The following is a 17,804-nucleotide window of genomic DNA, read 5'->3' as shown; positions in this document are numbered from 1 at the left end:
CTATTCTGCTGGAGAGAAACAACATGTACATCTATGAGTAGACACAAAATAAATAGAAATTCATTAGGAGAATGGGACTAACAAGTGGGGAATTAGGAAACACTTCTTAGAGGAGGTGGTCTTGCGGTGACACCCAAAGGTGCTAGGGATTCCAATGGATGGAGATGGAGAAGCCAACCTAGATATTAACCTCTTTAAATTTAGTTGGACTAGTCTGTCAATAAGCATTTATTAAGTCCTTATTATGTGTCAGGCACTGTACTAAGCACTAGGGCTATAATGAAAAGCAAAGATGTGGTCCCTGCCCACAAGGGGCTTATAGTCTAATGAGGGAGACAATGTGTAAGTAACTATGAACACACAAGACAAATACAGAGTAGATGGAAAGTAATCTCAGGTGGAAGGGCAGCTAGGTGGCACAGTGGATAGAATGCTGGGCTTGGAATCAGGAAGATTCATCTTCCCGAGTTCAAATTCGGCCTGTTGTGTGACCCTGGGCAAGTCACTTAACCCTGTTTGCCTGAATTTGCTCATCTGTAAAATGAGCTGGAGAAAGTAATGGCAAACCACTCCAGTATCTTTGCCAAGAAAACTCCAAATAGGGACATGAAGAGTTGGACATCACTGAAACAATTCAACAACAATAATCTCGGGTGGAAGGCATGGAGGGAAAGAAAGATCAGGAAACACCTCTGACAGAAGGTGAGATTTGAATTTTATTAAGTCTTACGGTAAGCCAGGAGGGGGTTTTCATATCTCCTAATGCAGATGTACTGTTCATCACCAAGCTGATACCTGAAGGCTTTCCAGCTTGGAGTTTGGACCTGTCCCATGCTCTGATGGGACATACTCTGATGGTCAGCTCCACAGGGAGAATCAGAAAAGGACTTCAGTGGAGGAAAACAGCCTATAAACAGGAGCTATTGCTACTAGTATTCCTATACTTCTACTCCAAACCTCTTCTACCATTGAAAGCAATATTCCCAAACTTCTCTAGTCCTAGCCTTTGCTAGAGATAAGTATTTAAATTTTATCATGATCCCCGGTCATTAGCTGATGGAAAACTTTCTCATTTCAAAATTTAGTAGCAAAAAAAAAATTAGTAGCCAATTATTAGTAAAAGTTTTACTTTCCCCTAAAAAGTGAGACCCACTAAACTCATAAGAAAGAGAAATCCAGGTCAGATTATGCTTCAGCGCCTTTCTGAGCAGAGCTTGTCCTTTGTGAAACAATTCCATACTCATTTTGACTCATTATCAGGTACCAACTAGGTATAAGATACCGTGCTTGGCACTTGCTAGATACAAGGGTGAAAAATAACAGAGGCCGTGCCAGCAGATAGCAATGAGTAGACATAATATTGGATTTCCAGGGACAAGATCTGGCTTTAATGCTGCCTGAAATGCTTAGTAACAGTATGAATATGAGCAATTCACCTAATCTCAGTATGCCTGAGGCAACTCCATCACCCTCAGCATTGATGGAGGAAGTTTCTATGATGGAGGCAAGTACCAAACTAGGACATGAATCTGGATCCTTGGTGTACTTGGAGTATTGACAAACCAGAAAGAGGTGTCGGAATGGTCCCACTTATTGGCCCGCTAAAAGTCTATTAATAGTATCTCAGGGCTTTAGAGCTAGAAGTATCATCTATTTGGAATAATGAAATATACACCAACTTTGGATTCAGAGAACCTGGTCACGCTCCACCTCTTATGCTTAATACCTATGGGACCTATGTAACTTCCCTGGGCCTCAGATTCCTCATCTGTAAAATGAAGGGCTTGTATGATCTAGAGTGACTCTAGTCTAAATCAATTGACCCCTTTGATCCTATTCAAAACTTGAAGGGACTTTCAAGGTCATCTAGTCTCTTGTTGTTGTCGTCCAGTCATTTCAGTCATGACCAAATCTTCGTGACCCCTTTGGGGTTTTCTTTGCAAAGGTACTAGAGTGGTTTACCATTTCCTTCTCCAACTCATTTTACAGGTGAGGAAACTGAGGCAAACAGGATTAAGTGACTTGTCTAGGGTCTCACAGCTAGTAAATGTCTGAGACTGGACTTGAACTAAGGAAGTCTTCCTGACTCCAGGCCCAGCACTGTATCCACTGTACCACCTGCTGCCCCATGGATATGTGCATACAAATTAGAAAATGACCAGAAAGTGGTTGCAATTGCTATGTTTCCTTCTCTTCCTACTTTTAAATTGGCCTGGTCTGACTATGAAATAGTCCTCAGGGGTCCATTCCATGCTCATAGCAGGTTGATGTTTTGGTTAATTGTTCCTGTTTTACATTCCCTTCTCTACTCCCTTCAAAAATTTATAGTACAAAGACAGTATGTATAATTTTTTTGTATTTGAAATCCAGATCATTAACTACATGAGTCCTACCAATAATGGTGTCTCAGTCCAGGAAACGGTGCAAATTGAAAATGAGAAAAATGTTGCCATCATCAACGTCCACGAGGGAAAATGCTCTTCCACCACTGTATTTGACTACAAACATGTAAGTCATGCACCCAGAGCAAGGGCTTCAAATGTACTTGGGCAAGAAACACAAAACACAGCCTCAATATGGTTGGGGGGACAGTGGTAATGGAAACCCTGAGAAATCCACAAGGTGGCTGTTCGGAAAGCCACCATGAAAGGAGGCAGACACACGGAAATTTCCCTTTTAAATGAGCTATTCTTGCTAACCGGGTGCTAAACTCAGATATTTCTCCATGGCTGAAGGTCAGCAAGTGTAGGCAGTGCTCTTTAAATTTTGGCATCTAGGGACAAGGCCTCATTCTCCCCATCCCTAGTTACATTTGTGTTCACAAGTCAGCTTTCTCTGAGTCTCAAAGAACACTAGTAACAGGCAATAATTCAGTTCTTATCTACCCCTAGGGTTATGTTGCTTCCAGACTACTCTCTCGAAGAGCCTGCTATATCATGAAGATGGACCATGCAAATATCCCTGCTCTGGATGAACTCAAACGATATATTTATGAGACACAGGTAATTATTATTCTTTTCATCCAATTATAAAAGCTGTCATCTATATAGCACTTGAAGTCTTTTGAGTAAATTACCTCCCTTGATCCTGATGACAACCCCATTCAATAAGTACTATAAGTGTTATTCCCATCTCACAAATGGCTCAGAGGCTCAGAGGAACCTTTAGTCATATGTCCATAGACACATAGCTAGCAAGTGTGGCAGACAGGAGTAGAACTCATGTCTCTCTTTATGCCAAGTCCAAGGTTCTTTTTGACGTGCCATGCTGCCTGTAGGAGTCTTACATATCACTGGTTCTATAGTCAGTATCCAGTAAAAGGGAACAGCAGGAATACTTTCTGCACAGAAATGTTCATAGTAATTATAAAGAATTTGTAGCCAGAAGAAACAGCAATAAAAGCACACATTTACTAAATACCTCCTATGTTTGGAGCACTGTTCTGGGAAAGAGGGAGAATTTAGCTAAAACTTGGTATTTTCCCTTATGCAGTTTATAGACCAGTGAGGATAAGACACAAATGCAGTAAACATAATAAATATAATTCACAATATTACATGATTAATGTATTAAAGAGATATTTTTAGAATGTCCTTTAGAATCAAAAGGGAGAAGACTCAATTATTTTTATATGATATTTTTAAAAGTGGAGCATAGCAAGTGCAATCCTTGTATTCATTCTGCTCTGTTTCACTGGAACTATACAAATTCCCTTCTTGATATATCCCATATTTAATAATAGCTAGGTGGCACAGTGGATAGAGCACTGAACTTGAAATCAGAAAGACCTAAGTTCAAATCTGGCCTCAGACACTTACTAACTGTGTGACCCTGAGCAAGTCACCTAACCCCTATTTGCCTTAGTTCTTCATCTGTAAAATGGGGGCACACTGGAGAAGAAAATGGCAAACCACTCCAGGATCTTTGCCAAGCCCCATGGACCAGTCCATGGGGGCACAAAGAGTCGGATACAACTGAACAAAGAACAACATTTATATAGTACTTACAACGTGCCAGCGTTTGTGCTAAGTGCTTTGCAACTGTTATCTCAATTGATCCTCACAACAATGCTGGGAGGCAGATTATTATCCTCATTTTATAGTTGAGGAAACTGAGGCAAAAAGAGGTTTAAGTGACTGGCCCAGAATCACAGATTCTGGAGTCACACAGGTAGCAAATGGCTGAGACTGGATTTGAACTCACAAAGATGAGTCTTCCTAACTCCAGGCCTAGCACTGCACCACTTAGCTGCCCCATATATGCACATACAAATTAGAAAATGACCTGAGTCATATCATATTTGAACTCAGGTCTCCCTGACTCCAGGCCCACCACTCTCTCTACTGTACCACTTAGCCATACTTCCTCTTCCTTCAAAGTTCTCTCTCCTTGTAGAAGGTTCAAGGGTTGTTAGTGCAAGAAGGGACTTCAGACTAGAAATAACTTAGTCTAGCATTCTCATTTTAAAGATGAGCAAATTGAGACCCAGAGAGGGACAGGGACCGAACAAGTTCACACATCTAGTTAGCAGCACAGCTTCCGAGACTTGAACCCAGGCCTCCAGATGTCTAGCACATCGCCTGGTTCATTGTAGGTGCTAAACAAATACTTGCTGGGGCAGCTAGGTGGCCCAGTGGATAGAGCACTGGCCCTGAAGTCAGGAGGACCTGAGTTCAAATCCAGCCTCAGACCAAACACTTGACGCTTACTAGCTGTGTGACCCTGGGCAAGTCACTTAACCCCAATTGCCTAAAAAGAAAAAAAAAAACAAATACTTGCTGATTGATTCATCAATTCCGGGATAGTGTGTTTTCCAGTGAAACAGGTTACCTCCCTATGGCTTAATCACTAAAATTCCTCCACACTAGGTTGATACCAATTGGCTTTTCTTAGTTAGGCTAGGAGTAAAACTTAGAGTGAAGCTTTGAATGCTGGCAACTCACTCCCCTGTCTTTAATCCAGCTGGGGACTAAAGATGTCCTGGAATGATGGTGAAGCCCTCTCTCTTAATGGCTTTCTCTTCAGCTCTAGGCTGAATGACTACCCATAGCATGGTAGAAACAATTGTTATTAAAAAAGAACATGGTGTAATGGGAAAAGCAACATGGTGGGAGGTGAGGAATCAGAGTCTCCTTACCCAACTCTCACCACTTACCTGGGATCTCTTCTGTAAAATAAGAATAATAAGCTTTACTTGCCTTAAGACTAGACCGTGTGATGTCTTGAGGTCCCTTATGCAAATAGAAAATAGTTTAAGAAACAGAGCAATGAAATAGAACAAACTCTGAGCTTTAAGTATCTGACCATAGTCAGTCGACTAAGTTCCTGCTGTGTGCCAGGAACTATGATAAATGCTGAGAGGTTATAACTTCTGTGATTCTCTATTTCCTCAGCTATAAAATTGGGATGATAATCCCTGCCCATCCTATCTCACAGGTTTAGTGTGAAAAGTATTTTCTTGACCAAAAAGCATTATGGGATTTAGAGTTATAATAACATTTTTATATATTAGTGATATAGATGATTAGTTATTTATATCAATAATTATTATTATAGAATTTTTGTTATGAATATAGGTACACAAGAAAGTGTCAACTTATTTCATTTTTGTCTTCTTCAATTTTTATCTAGGAGATGCAAAACATGTTTTCTCCCAAATATACTTGGGTGAAGTACAATCCTATACAGTCCCTGCTCACCAATATTGATTGGTTCCTGTTTGGTTCACCCATAGAGAATCTTTGCAAACATGTACCCCTGTATAAGGCCGAAGTGGTTAAAACCAAACGTGAGTATATTATGGGAAACCTTTGGAGTGTTCTTGGAATCTCCTGTTTTCTTCCACATATGAGCATCTTGGCTTAGATGGGAATGGGAAGAAAGAGCAAACATTTCTTTAAAGGACAGGACCAAGTATTGTCTGGGGGAAAACAGAACAGTGGTCTAGAGGTTCATAGAAAGACTTTGAGGGTTGTTTTTCTACAAGCAAAGTGCTTCTTCCACATGTGTATATATAACAAGTCACTGTAGCATTTGTGGGTATTTTTGTTAAAAATGACAAAGCACAATTGGAAGGATTAGAATAGTAAGAAAGCAAAGGCAATAAATTGGTAAATATATCAAAAAAATTTCCTCCTGTAGTGGGAAGAAGACAGAGAGAGAAGAAAGAAAAATTAATAAAGAACTAGTCAAGAGAAAGGGGAAAGTTCACCTCTCAGAAAGAGTTATGAAGGTCTCTCCAAATCCAAAGTCTTGCCCAAAATCCCACAGGGAGTAGATAGTAAATACAGGATTGTAACCAAGATCCTTTGATTCCAAATTCAAGGCTCTGTTCATTGTATTATGCTATGCAAAAATACATAGGTATCACTAAGACTTAGTGGGATAGGGCCCATGATTGGAACATGATTCATGAAGAGAATGCGTTATTCAAAAGGAAAAGGATAGGGGCAAATAGGTGGCACAGTAGATAGAGCACCAGCCCTGAGGTCAGGAAGACCTGAGTTCAAATCTGGCCTCAGACCAAACACTTGACACTTACTAGCTGTGTGACCCTGGGCAAGTCACTTAACCTCAATTGCCTAAAAAAAAAATCTTAAAAATTTTTTAAAAAAAAGAAAAGGATAAGTAGAGAGGTCAGGGCAAGAATAGGGAAGGAAAGAGTAGCATTATATATCAGGATTTACTCACATCAGGAAATCCAGGAACAAGAATGGGGAATCATTATGGAGGGTATTTAATTACAGACCCAGAAACAGAATATTGTTCTAGGAGTATGCTACAAACCACCTGGACAGAAGGAGGAAATAGATGAGAAGTTTAGAAAACAAGTTATAAGCCCCATATGGATGCTTATGATATAATAGTGATTGAGACTTCAATTACCCAGCTATTGCCTGCAGCTCTCATTCTGCCAAAAGCAGAACAATTAATAATTTCTTGACTTTCTTTAATAAAATTCCATCCTTTAAAAAGCAGAGGAAGCAACAAGGGGAGCTATCATTCTGAACCCAATTCAGACCTGAAGTAGACATGATGGAAATATTTGAGAAAAGTGAACACTTCATCTTTGAATTTATGATTCAAACAGAGGAAAGTTATTGTTTTTGTTGTTATATGTTGACCTCTTTTGGAAGTTTTCTTGGCAAAGATGCTGGAGTAGTTTGCAATTTCCTTCTCTTGGTCATTTTACAAGTGAGGAAACTGAGGCAAACAGGGTTAAGTGACTTGCCTCTTGCCCAGGGTCACACAGCTAGTGTCTGAGGCTGAATTTGATCTCAGGTCTTCCTGACTCCAGGTCCTATACTCTATCCACTGCACCACCTACCTGCCCATAAAGGACAGTAGAGCATAGCCTAATAGGTACCCTACATTTTGAGAGAGCAGATTTCATATGATAAATTATGATTGAAAATTCTATAAAAGTCAGCCCAAGAGGTATACAGAGTTCACAGAGATGAAATGGCCAGAGAATACATGACTGTTCTTAATGAATTCATGTCATCAAACTCAGATGAACCATATCCCAAATACTCGAAGAATTTGTGAAGGCAATTGTTGAGTGTCTGTTAATGATCTTTGAAAGAACATAGAAGACAGTAGAGGTGCTGCAGGTATGGAGAAAGAAAAATGCCCCAGTTTTCCAAAAATGGAAAAGAATGGAGTCCACACACTATAGACCAATGACAGTTTTTCATAAAATTTTAGAACTTACTGTTTTTTAAATTAAATTTTATTTCCTAACTGAAATCCATTTATCCTCCCTTCTACCACTCACAAACTTGGAAAAAGAAAATAAAAACAAATTTCTTGTAACATATATGTATATTCAGCCAAAACAAAACCCCTCATTTGTTTCTCTTGAGCAAAACAAAATCCTGCATTCAAAAAGTATATTCCTCCTTTTGCACCCTGAATCCAGAGAAGGCAACATAATTGACCCTGACCCCTAGGACTTCTGGAAACCTAGAGAAAGTTCTCTTCCTCCCCTAGTCCAACTGCTCCTTCCTAAGCTGTATAACCTCACTTAGGGTAGCAGGCACTAGGAAGCGGGTTATGATGTACAGAAAAAGAAAAGAGGAGCATTTATTGAGATTCTACCCCAGCACTTGGCATGCTACCTGGCACATAGTTGGTGCTTAATAAATATTTATTGACTGACTGCCCATCCAAATTGCTATCTACATCAGGCTCCTCCCCTCCCACCTCTAGACTGAAGATGGATCTGTGCTCAGTCATTTTATACTTCAACATGAAGATATTACAAAGCTAGGGCTGCTGAGGGAAAATCCCAAGAATTCCTTGACCTCAATATTCTCCCCAGAAACCTAGAATCTCTGAGTTTACACTCTCTGTGTCCTTCTATCCTTCCCCTACTCTGTGAATTGGCCTCTGGATAGAGTCTCTGGGGTATCAGGGTGGGAATAAAGCTGAATCATCCATCCATAGCCTCAGTCCTTCAGCTCCCTAATTCCCCTTTAGCCACCAGGATAGCCAGACTGGCTCTTTTTGGTAGAGATAAAGAAGGAAGTAATCTATAGCCTTCTCAAAGACCTGAAGGAGAGGAGAGCTAGGAAAGTAAGAAGAATGGAGGAATGGGGATGGGACACAAGGAATCTCACTCAACCTTAGGTCATAGTGGATGGGTAATGGGCGATAAAAACAAGTTTAGATAAGACGTAGCCTCTATCTTTAGGGAGCTTATAGCTTAGGAGGAAGATATGACACATACCTAAATAACTACTAAATAAACTAACATGTGATAAGTACATTAGAAAGATGCTAATTAAGTGCTATATAAGATCTGAGGTCATTACCAACTATGGGCATCAGGGAAGGCTTCATGAAGGAGGTGTGTTTTGAGTTATCCTTCAAACGAATTCAAAACACTCCTTCATGAAGAGTGGAACGGGCAGAGAGAAGGTGGTACATTTCAGACACAGGGATCAGTCTAAGAGGAGGTACAAGTTGTGAAAATATGATAGTTGTAGGGAAAACAATTCATAAGCCAGTTTGGTTGGAGAATGGGGGAAGTGGAAAGGAGTAGTCAACTTTTTCCAGAATTGCCACAGTCAGCCCATCACGTCTTATTTAAACCAACAAATGATTATTTATCACAATAGAATCTTGATTGGTGAATTTGTTAATTATTCATTTGGGGAAAATGTTCAGTTCTTAGTCAAAACACTGAGGTGGCAGTAGAGCAGTGGAATTGGCAGTAAATTAAGAGTCACAATACTTATATTCTGCTACTTATTAGTGTGTCTGTGGGTCTACCCTCATTATTCCCATTTATTAAATGGGTAAATGTCTTGAGGAAATGGACTTTATAAACTGTGAAAAGGTTCTAAAAATGTGAGTGATGACAAAAGGCTTTTGTTTTGGGGATTAAATTGTAGTAATCATTTTCTTCTTTCTCTTCCTTCTCTTAGCTGGTGCTAAGGGCTGTGCCAAGGCTGGGATCCTGGGCATCCTTCATATTGGTATCTGTGCAGACCTTACTTTTTAGACATCATCCTAGCAGAGCAGTCATTCAGAGGAGATTTCCTTGGATTCCATGATTCCACTCTGCAGCCAAATAGTGACATCACATGCTCTCACTTACCTTCTGATTGTGACTGGAAAAGAATAGTATGTTCTTCAGGAATAAAATATAGGCTTTATTTACAAATGTTTGAGGCCTTTTTTTCTCTTCAGTATAAACAGTAAAAAGAAAGGCAGTGTATCCTTACATGTACTTGGCCAAAGATGACCATAACCTTTGTATCAGAGGCTGCCTTCTGAGATGAAAGGCCCGCGTACAATTAGACAGAATTTTCAATTCTCTAGCTTGTTCTCATCTAGATAACTTGGGAATTGTCATACCTTATAATGACAGGGTTTAGTGACCAACTAACCTTGTAAGTGGACAGTGAGGCAATACTGTGGCTGGAGTCAGGAAGACCTGAGTTCAAATCTGGCCTCAGACACTTACTAGCTATGTGACCCTGGGCAAGTTACTTCACCCTGTTTGCCTCAGTTTCCCCAACTGTAAAGTTAGCTGGAGAAGGAAATGGCAAACCATTCCGGTATCTTTGCCAAGAAAACCTCAAAAAGGGGTCACGAAGAGTTGGACACAACTAAAAATGACTGAACAACAACAAAAACCTTGCAAGCACACATGTTCTCAAGGCTCAAAGCATAAAGTTTATTTAGAATCACAGAATGTGAGAATTGAAAGAGTCCTCAGTTGTCCTCCGGCCAGTTCTGAATCTCTCTGATCCTATTATCTATATATTATCTATTATATCATATTATATTATAATATATTATATTTATTATATTATATTATATTATCTATAATCTATATTCCCATATTCTCCTTAAAATTATTAGGAGATATTTTATCAAAAGTTTTGTTAAAATCTTAGGTAAATTATATCCACAACATTCCTCTCAACTACTAGTTAAATAATTGTAAAAAACAAAAAAGAAATAAGGTTAGTTTGAGATGGCCTATTCTTGATGAAGTCCTTCTGGCACTCTGTAATCAATGCTTTCCTTTCTAGATGTTTGCCATTACAGAATTTTCCCAACAAATCAAAGTCAAGTTCACTTGCCCATAGCTTTCTCACTCTGTTTTCTTCCCCCTTTTTTTTAAACATTGGGATAATATTTTCCATTCTTCAGTCTTGTGCTATTTCCCCCATTTTCCATGATCTTTCAATTATCATGAATAGGGCACAACAAATTACATCTGCATCTTTAGAACCAGGGAATGTAGTTCATCTGTTAAAATGGTGCAAAGTTAAACAAAGAATTATAATTGGTTGTTGTATCAATAACTAGTGTGATATACCAACATAGCAAAGATCAACTTCATTTTAACTCTGAAGGAAAAGATGGGTTGCATCACTTTCTTAAAATTACTTTATTGAAACCTAAAGTTTGGTTTCCAAGGTGGAGACAAAATAGCTTCTCCCTTGAGAAGCAAAGAACCACAATTCCTTAGCAAAAAACAGGAGCTCCAACCGTCCAGTAACTGAATATTATTCTCATCAGAGACCTGGAATCTCCCCACAGAAGGAGATGCCAAAACTGTACGTGTTTGCAAAAATTCTTGCTTTAAAGCAGGATTGGGGATTCAGTGCCAGGGCAGTGCCTTTAAGGAGAAAGAAACTCAGGTTAAGAGAAGAAACCACCTCACTACCAACTACCTTCAAATCAAATGATTCCAGGTTAAATGTTATATATGTTACATGAAAGGCATTATTCCTCCATCACATACTGGCAGAGTGATTCTAGGAAAATCATTTCATCTCCAAGTGCTCAAGGCAATTGTTTTGGGGCTATAAATTACAAGTGAGTTACTGATAGTGTGTTTTTGTAACACAAATATCCCACAACAATGGTCCTTAAATATTTCGGTCTCAGAATCCCTTTACAATCTTAAAAAATACTGAAGACCCCCCTCCAAGAGCTTGGTTATATCTTTTGATATTTACTACATTAGACATCAAAAGGTCTTTGTATTATTGTGAAAATTGTTTTGACCTTGTGGACCTTCTGAAAGGGTCTCTAGGATACCCAACGTTCACCGGACCACACTTCAAGAACCACTACCTTACACAGATAAAAATGTAAGTTCAAACCAATGTGTTACCTGGTTGGACATAGTGCTGGATTCATGGCTATTTGTAAAGAATGATGGAATTAGAATTGGAAACTCCTGAACAGTGGGAGCTATTAGCACAATTTGAAGGAGGTAAAATGTTTCAGCATCCCTTCCCTCCCACTTTCTGTTGCTTTTCATCATCCTCCTGAGTCTATCCCATTTATGTGCCTAATGATCATAGGATTTAGAGCTCAGAGAGACTTTAGAAATTATCTTTTTGGGGCAGCTAGGTGGCACAATGGATAGAGCACCGGCCCTGAAGTCAGGAGGACCTGAGTTCAAATCCGGCCTCACACCAAACACTTGATGCTCACTAGCTGTGTGACCCTGGGCAAGTCACTTAACCCCAATTGCCTAAAAAAAAAAAGAAATTATCTTTTCATTGGATCACAAACTTGGTTCCAAAAGGGACCTTAGTGGTCATTCAGTCTAAGCCTTATCTAGTTTCAACCTCTCATTTTACAGATAATGAAACTGTGGGCCAGAAGAGGGAAAATGACTTTTTATAAGTTGTAAGATGGAAAGTAGCAGAGCCAGGATTCTAATATAATAGGATGTCTGATCCCAAACCTACAGCTCGTTCTACTGGATTGAGATATTCTCACAATGACTTCTCCTTTTAGGAGTAATAACAATACCTAACTTTTTTTTGTGTTTTAAGGTATGCAAAGTACTCTACAGATATTATCTCATTTGATCTTGGCAACAACCTTAGGAGGTAAATACTATTATTATTCCCATTTTACAGATGAGACTGAGACAGACAACAGTTAAGTGACTTGCTCGGAGTTGCACAGCTAGTAAGTGTCTGAAGCTGGATATGAATTCAAGTGTTCCTGACTCCTGGTCCAATACTCTTTCTAACTGAGCAACTTTTTTCACATATCAAATCTAAATTAACTTCTTTGCAACTTCTCATGGCTGCTACTCCTGTCCTTTGGGGCCATGAATAATAAACCTAGTGCCTTCTGGACACTAGTCCCTATAGTAGACTACAATAGGGGTGAGCAGTAAATAGAGACGGGTCTCTCAGCTCTGTCCTTTGTTCTGAAAGGCATGATGTTTGCCTGGTTGGACAAGTCCCAGAGTCAAGAATCCTGGGAGCCAGGGGCTGTAATGTGGCTGACATTTGGGCCTGGAATCAGGAAGCCTAATCTTCCTGAGTTTAAATCCAACCTCAGACACTTACTAGCTGTGTTACCTTGGGCAAGTCACTTAGCCCTGTTTGCCTTGGTTTCCTCATCTATAAAATGGGCTGGAGAAGGAAACAGCAAACCACTCCAGTATCTTTGCTAAGAAAACCCCAAATAGGATCACCAAGAGTCAGACATTACTAAAAAACAACTAAACAACATCAAAATGTTCTTTCTTTACCTCTTTCCATCACACATTTCAATCAACATGGGTAGTGTGTCAAATAGATACTTCCCTGAACCTCCCCAAACTCTAATCACCCCTCATGGCACAAAAGAAATTGATTTACCTTCCATGTGTTGCTGTGCAAAGTATGTAGGAACCTCTCTACACAGATCACTGATAGTCTTTCCATACTGAGCAACATTCTTAACCCGAGCAGGTAAAATGATGTAGGTGAGACCTTGGGAGGAGCCATAATTTCTAGGTAACTGAAAGTAAATAGAATTTAATATTTAGAGAAGAGACCTTACTGGTAGATTACCTAGTACAACATCTTCATTTCACAGATGAAGAAACCGAGTCCTGGCAAAGGGGAGGGGGCTAGCCCAAGGTCACACAGCAATAGGATTGTAGAATCAAATATCTCAAGCTAGAAGGATCTTCTGAGGCCATCCAGTCCACGTTCCTCATCTTTACATATGGGGAAAATGAGGCCAAGGGTGGTTACATGACTTGCCCAAGGTCATACAGGTAGTAAGTATCTGAGGCAGGATTTGAACTCTGCTAGATTTGGAAAGTTGCATATGGAAACTGTCAATGGATAGACCAGCAGTGGGGAGAAAACAATAGCCCACAGGACGAATTTGATTCAGGCTGTAGACCACAGATCAAGACACCGAACTTTCATTTATAACTAGAGTCGCAAAAATGTAAAGTGATTTTTAAACCACGTTAGCAGCAGCATTCCAAAAGTAAGGTTGTTGATCCATGACTATCTATCTCTATGTCTGTCACTCCCGTTGCCTCTCTGTGTTTTTAGGTCTTTCTTGGGCTCCTATTTCTGTGCATAACCCTTCACTGACCACATTATAGAAGTGTATTTCATATTAATTACTATGTTTAATAAATAATTGTATGTTCCCTTTTTAAAAAATTGTAATGATGACATTTATAAACAGTTTATGTCCATTTTATATCCACTCCTACACTGGGGTCTAAATGTCATGACTGCTGATTTGAGTACAAACCAACCCATTTAGCCCACTCTATCTAGCTGGCTACAGACATCAGACCATTTTTTGAGTTCACATTCAATCCATCCATCCACCCAGGCTATCATGCCATCTGCCTGCCATACAAATGCATGTACATTTCCCCACCCCTTTCCACCCATAGCTCTGGGCACAACAATCAAATCAATAGAGGCATTGCTTCTTGGAAAGAAAATAGTGAGTAAAAATAAGATGGAGGGAAATTCACAAATAGTAATTATAACTTTGAATGTGAATGGGATATTTATAGCAGCTCTTTCTGTGGTGGCAATGAACTGGAAATTTCAGAAATGCCCATCAACTGGGGAATGGCTGAACAAGTTATGGTGTATAATTGTGATGGAATACTACAGTGCTATAAGAAATGATGAGCTCATTGATCTTGAAAAGATGTGGAAAGATTTGCACAAAATAATGAAGAGCAAAATGAATAGAGCCAAGGGAATATTGTATGCCATAAAAGCAATATTGTTTTAAGAATGACTTTGAGAGACTGAGTCATTTTGACTATTTTAAATACACAAATTAAAAATAAAGGACATATGAAGAGAGATGCCATGTGCATCCAGAGAAAGAACTGAATAATTTTACATATATTTGTGTGTACATATATGTATATATACATATATATATATATACACCTATTTGTGTCTAATTGTGGTCATCTCTAGGGTGGGGAGGGAAGAAAAAAAGGAAAAAGAAAATAAATTTACATGACTATGTTGTATATTTGGAAGAAGTAGCAAGTTGTAGATGGTAGATTTGCAGTTTCGTGTGTAATAATCTTTTTTATTGTACTGTGTTATGGAAATGCTTTATCTATTCTGTGAATTGAAAATAAGATAAATTTTAAAAAGAAAGGGTGTGTCAATTGATTGCCCTTAAATTTCAATGGTACCTCTGGGGGAGTGGTGGCCTGGGGAAGGAGTGGTGATCTGATAAATGAGAGAGTTGAGTTGATAATTAGATCGGGTTCCATAGGTTTACCTAAAAAAGGCCTGAAGAAGCAAATGGTACGTACATATTCCAGAGCATTTGGTAGCTTTGTTCATGTTCTTTTCACTTTACCAATCAAAAGTCACCTAACAATGCAGGTCAGACTCCATCAAAATGAATGTTTCTCAATTAATTGATAGTGTACAACGTCACTGTAGCCAATATGCTTTGTCCCAAGTGGGCTACTGTACTTATAAATCCTTTGCTGGACAGCAAGATGCTATTATCATCATCAGTAACAATAAATACTAGTAATTATCATTAACTCTGATTTCGGTGACACTCTGAGGTTTACAAGAGGCAGCTAGGTGGTGCAGTGGATAGAGTGCCTGCCCAGGAGTCAGGAGGACTTATATTCAAATCTGGCCTCCGACACTAGCTTTATGACTCTGGGCAAATCACTTAACCCTGTTTGCCTCAGTTTCCTCATCTGTAAAATGAGTTGGAGAAGGAAATTGCAAACCACTCCAGTATCTCTGCCAAGAAAACCCCAAATGGGGTCACAGAGAGCCAGACATGACTGAAACAACTCAACAACAACAAGGTTTACAAGGTACTTTCCCAATAGCAATCTGCAGAGATAAATAGTGCAAAGAGTATTATCTTCCTTTCACAGATAAGGAAAACTGAGGCTCAGAGAGTTCCTAGTCACACAGATAGTAAAGGTGCCCAAGGTAGGATTCAAATCCAAGTCTCTCACTCTTTCTATGACATCACCACCAAGGATGTATAAGATACTGTACAGGGTGCTGGCAATACAAAAAAGACTGCGATGTCTTCTACACATCAACAAACTGGTTGGAAAATTGTCCTGCAGCAGTTGTAGTTCTGTTATCAAGAAATCTTTGGTGATCAGCGCTGCTGCGTTACCTGTTTATCCAGGGCTTTTCGGAGTGTTTCCAGACTGGGGAAGATAACTTTATCCATCCTGGTTAGCACGCAAGCCCTCTTACTATACAGTTTGGCGGCCAAATAACCCTTGAACAATCCAATAGAAATATTTAATAAAAGTTGTTACTTTTCCCTGAACTCAGTTCATTCTAGCAGGATATAATATGAAAGTAGGAATTATTCCTCAAGACCAGTGCATATGGAAAGCTCAGAGGAGGCTAAGTCTTTGAAAAAAAAATACGATAAACTTCTAGGCCCTTTCTTTCTGGCCTGCTTAGTGGAGAAGGGCCAACTTGTAAAGACTCCCTAATAATGATAACTGATATTTGAATAGTCCTCAGAAGTTTCCAAAGAGCTTTGCAAGTGTTATTTCATTTGATCCTTACAACAGTCCTGTGGGATAGGTGCTACAATCCCTATTTAAAAGATGGAGAAATTAGATTTACATGACTTGCCTGTGGTTATATAACAGTAGTCAGGATACCATATAACAATAGTCAGGAATCTTCTGACTCCATGCCCAGAGCTGTCTCCATTATATCAGGATACTTTCATTAACCCTCTCTAAGGAATGATGAGCTGCCCATCAGTGTTTACAAACTCAAAACTCATAGGATTCAGCCATGGAAGGGACCTTAGAGTTAGACCTTAGTCCAACTCTATCTCATTTTAGAAATGAGAAAGTTGGAGCTCAAAGTGATTTAGGACCAGTTGGATCATAGGCTTTGGAGTTGAAATGGACTTGAGGCATTGCCTGGAGGTACTGTAGCTTACTCAAGACCATAGGGCAGTGAATGTCAGAGCCAGGATTTGGAACCAAGCTGCTAACTACACAACCAGTGATTTCCCCGCTGTACCAGGGAGTCACACAAGGGGAAATGGAGAAAGGAAGGAAATAAGCATTTATATCATGACTACTATGTGCCAGGCACTGTGCTAAAAGCTTTACAAATATTATTTCATTTCATCCTCACAACAACCCTGCAAAGTAGGTGCTATTCTGACCCCTAGAGGCCAGCTCTTCTATGAACCATGCTGCATTACTTCCCCCACCCTGGCCACATTATTTCTCTCTTATGAAATATAAAACTGAACAGTAGCCAAGACAAGGTTTGTTCCAACCTTGTGCTACCGAGGCTCGTGTCTTACATGGTTGTAATCCAATATGCCATCCCATTCACTCCAAACATTAGTGTCATGGATGAGAATGATGCTGTCACGAATATTGACATTGGTGCTTTGGTCCTCATGGATTTCATTCGGGAGTTGAGTCTGGCCCTAGTGAAGAAAAAATCTTGAGTGCCATTAAACAGACTGAATACAGACCTTCTCCACATCTTCAAGGGGGCATTCATTCCAAATTCTTTCCTTCATGCACTTTGCTGGGGGAGTGAGAATCTCCTTCTGAGATTGCACTGTTTTAAATTCCCTTGGCTCTCAGAAATGCCACTGCTAAAACCTTTGCTAGCCACTCACCGCCTGTCCCGGGGATGGAGTCAAGAACATTACCACAAAGACAGCAATCATTATCTATAATTGAAACAAACAAAAGTCAGAACAAATAAACAGAAGAACCAGAGCTTGGAGCTTTTCTCTCCCAAAAAAAGTCTGGAGCCTCTGTTCTCCAAATTGTTTTTAGTTAATAAAATTTAAAGGTAGGAGAGATCTTTGAGATCATTGAGTCCAATCCCTTCATTTTATAGACAAAACAGCTGAGGCCCAGAAGGAAAAGGCAATCTGCCCCAAATCATGAGGCTGCTGAGTAGAGAAGGCAGCGTTCAAACTCTTGTCTTCCAACTCCACATTCAGAACCTTTCTTCCAACCTTGTAATGCTTTGGCAGAGCAATCTGCTTAA

General features: G+C 39.5%; 1 protein-coding gene across 1 annotated transcript; it reads right to left on the bottom strand.

Moving 5' to 3' along the window:
• Positions 1-11,036: 11,036 nt before the first annotated feature.
• Positions 11,037-17,470, bottom strand: LOC114045243 (gastrokine-3-like). Its single transcript, XM_027865096.1, has 5 exons — positions 17,425-17,470; positions 17,098-17,226; positions 15,928-16,035; positions 13,137-13,278; positions 11,037-11,140 (listed from the first exon to the last, which is right to left on the bottom strand). The coding sequence occupies exons 1-5, from the start codon at positions 17,452-17,454 to the stop codon at positions 11,037-11,039; spliced, it is 513 nt and encodes a 170-aa protein (XP_027720897.1). The 5' UTR covers positions 17,455-17,470.
• Positions 17,471-17,804: the final 334 nt, after the last annotated feature.

The sequence above is a fragment of the Vombatus ursinus genome, unplaced genomic scaffold, assembly GCF_900497805.2.
Source record: "Vombatus ursinus unplaced genomic scaffold, bare-nosed wombat genome assembly UNPS02014778.1, whole genome shotgun sequence".
NCBI lineage: Eukaryota > Metazoa > Chordata > Mammalia > Diprotodontia > Vombatidae > Vombatus > Vombatus ursinus.
This window is presented reverse-complemented; position numbering and strand designations above follow the sequence as displayed.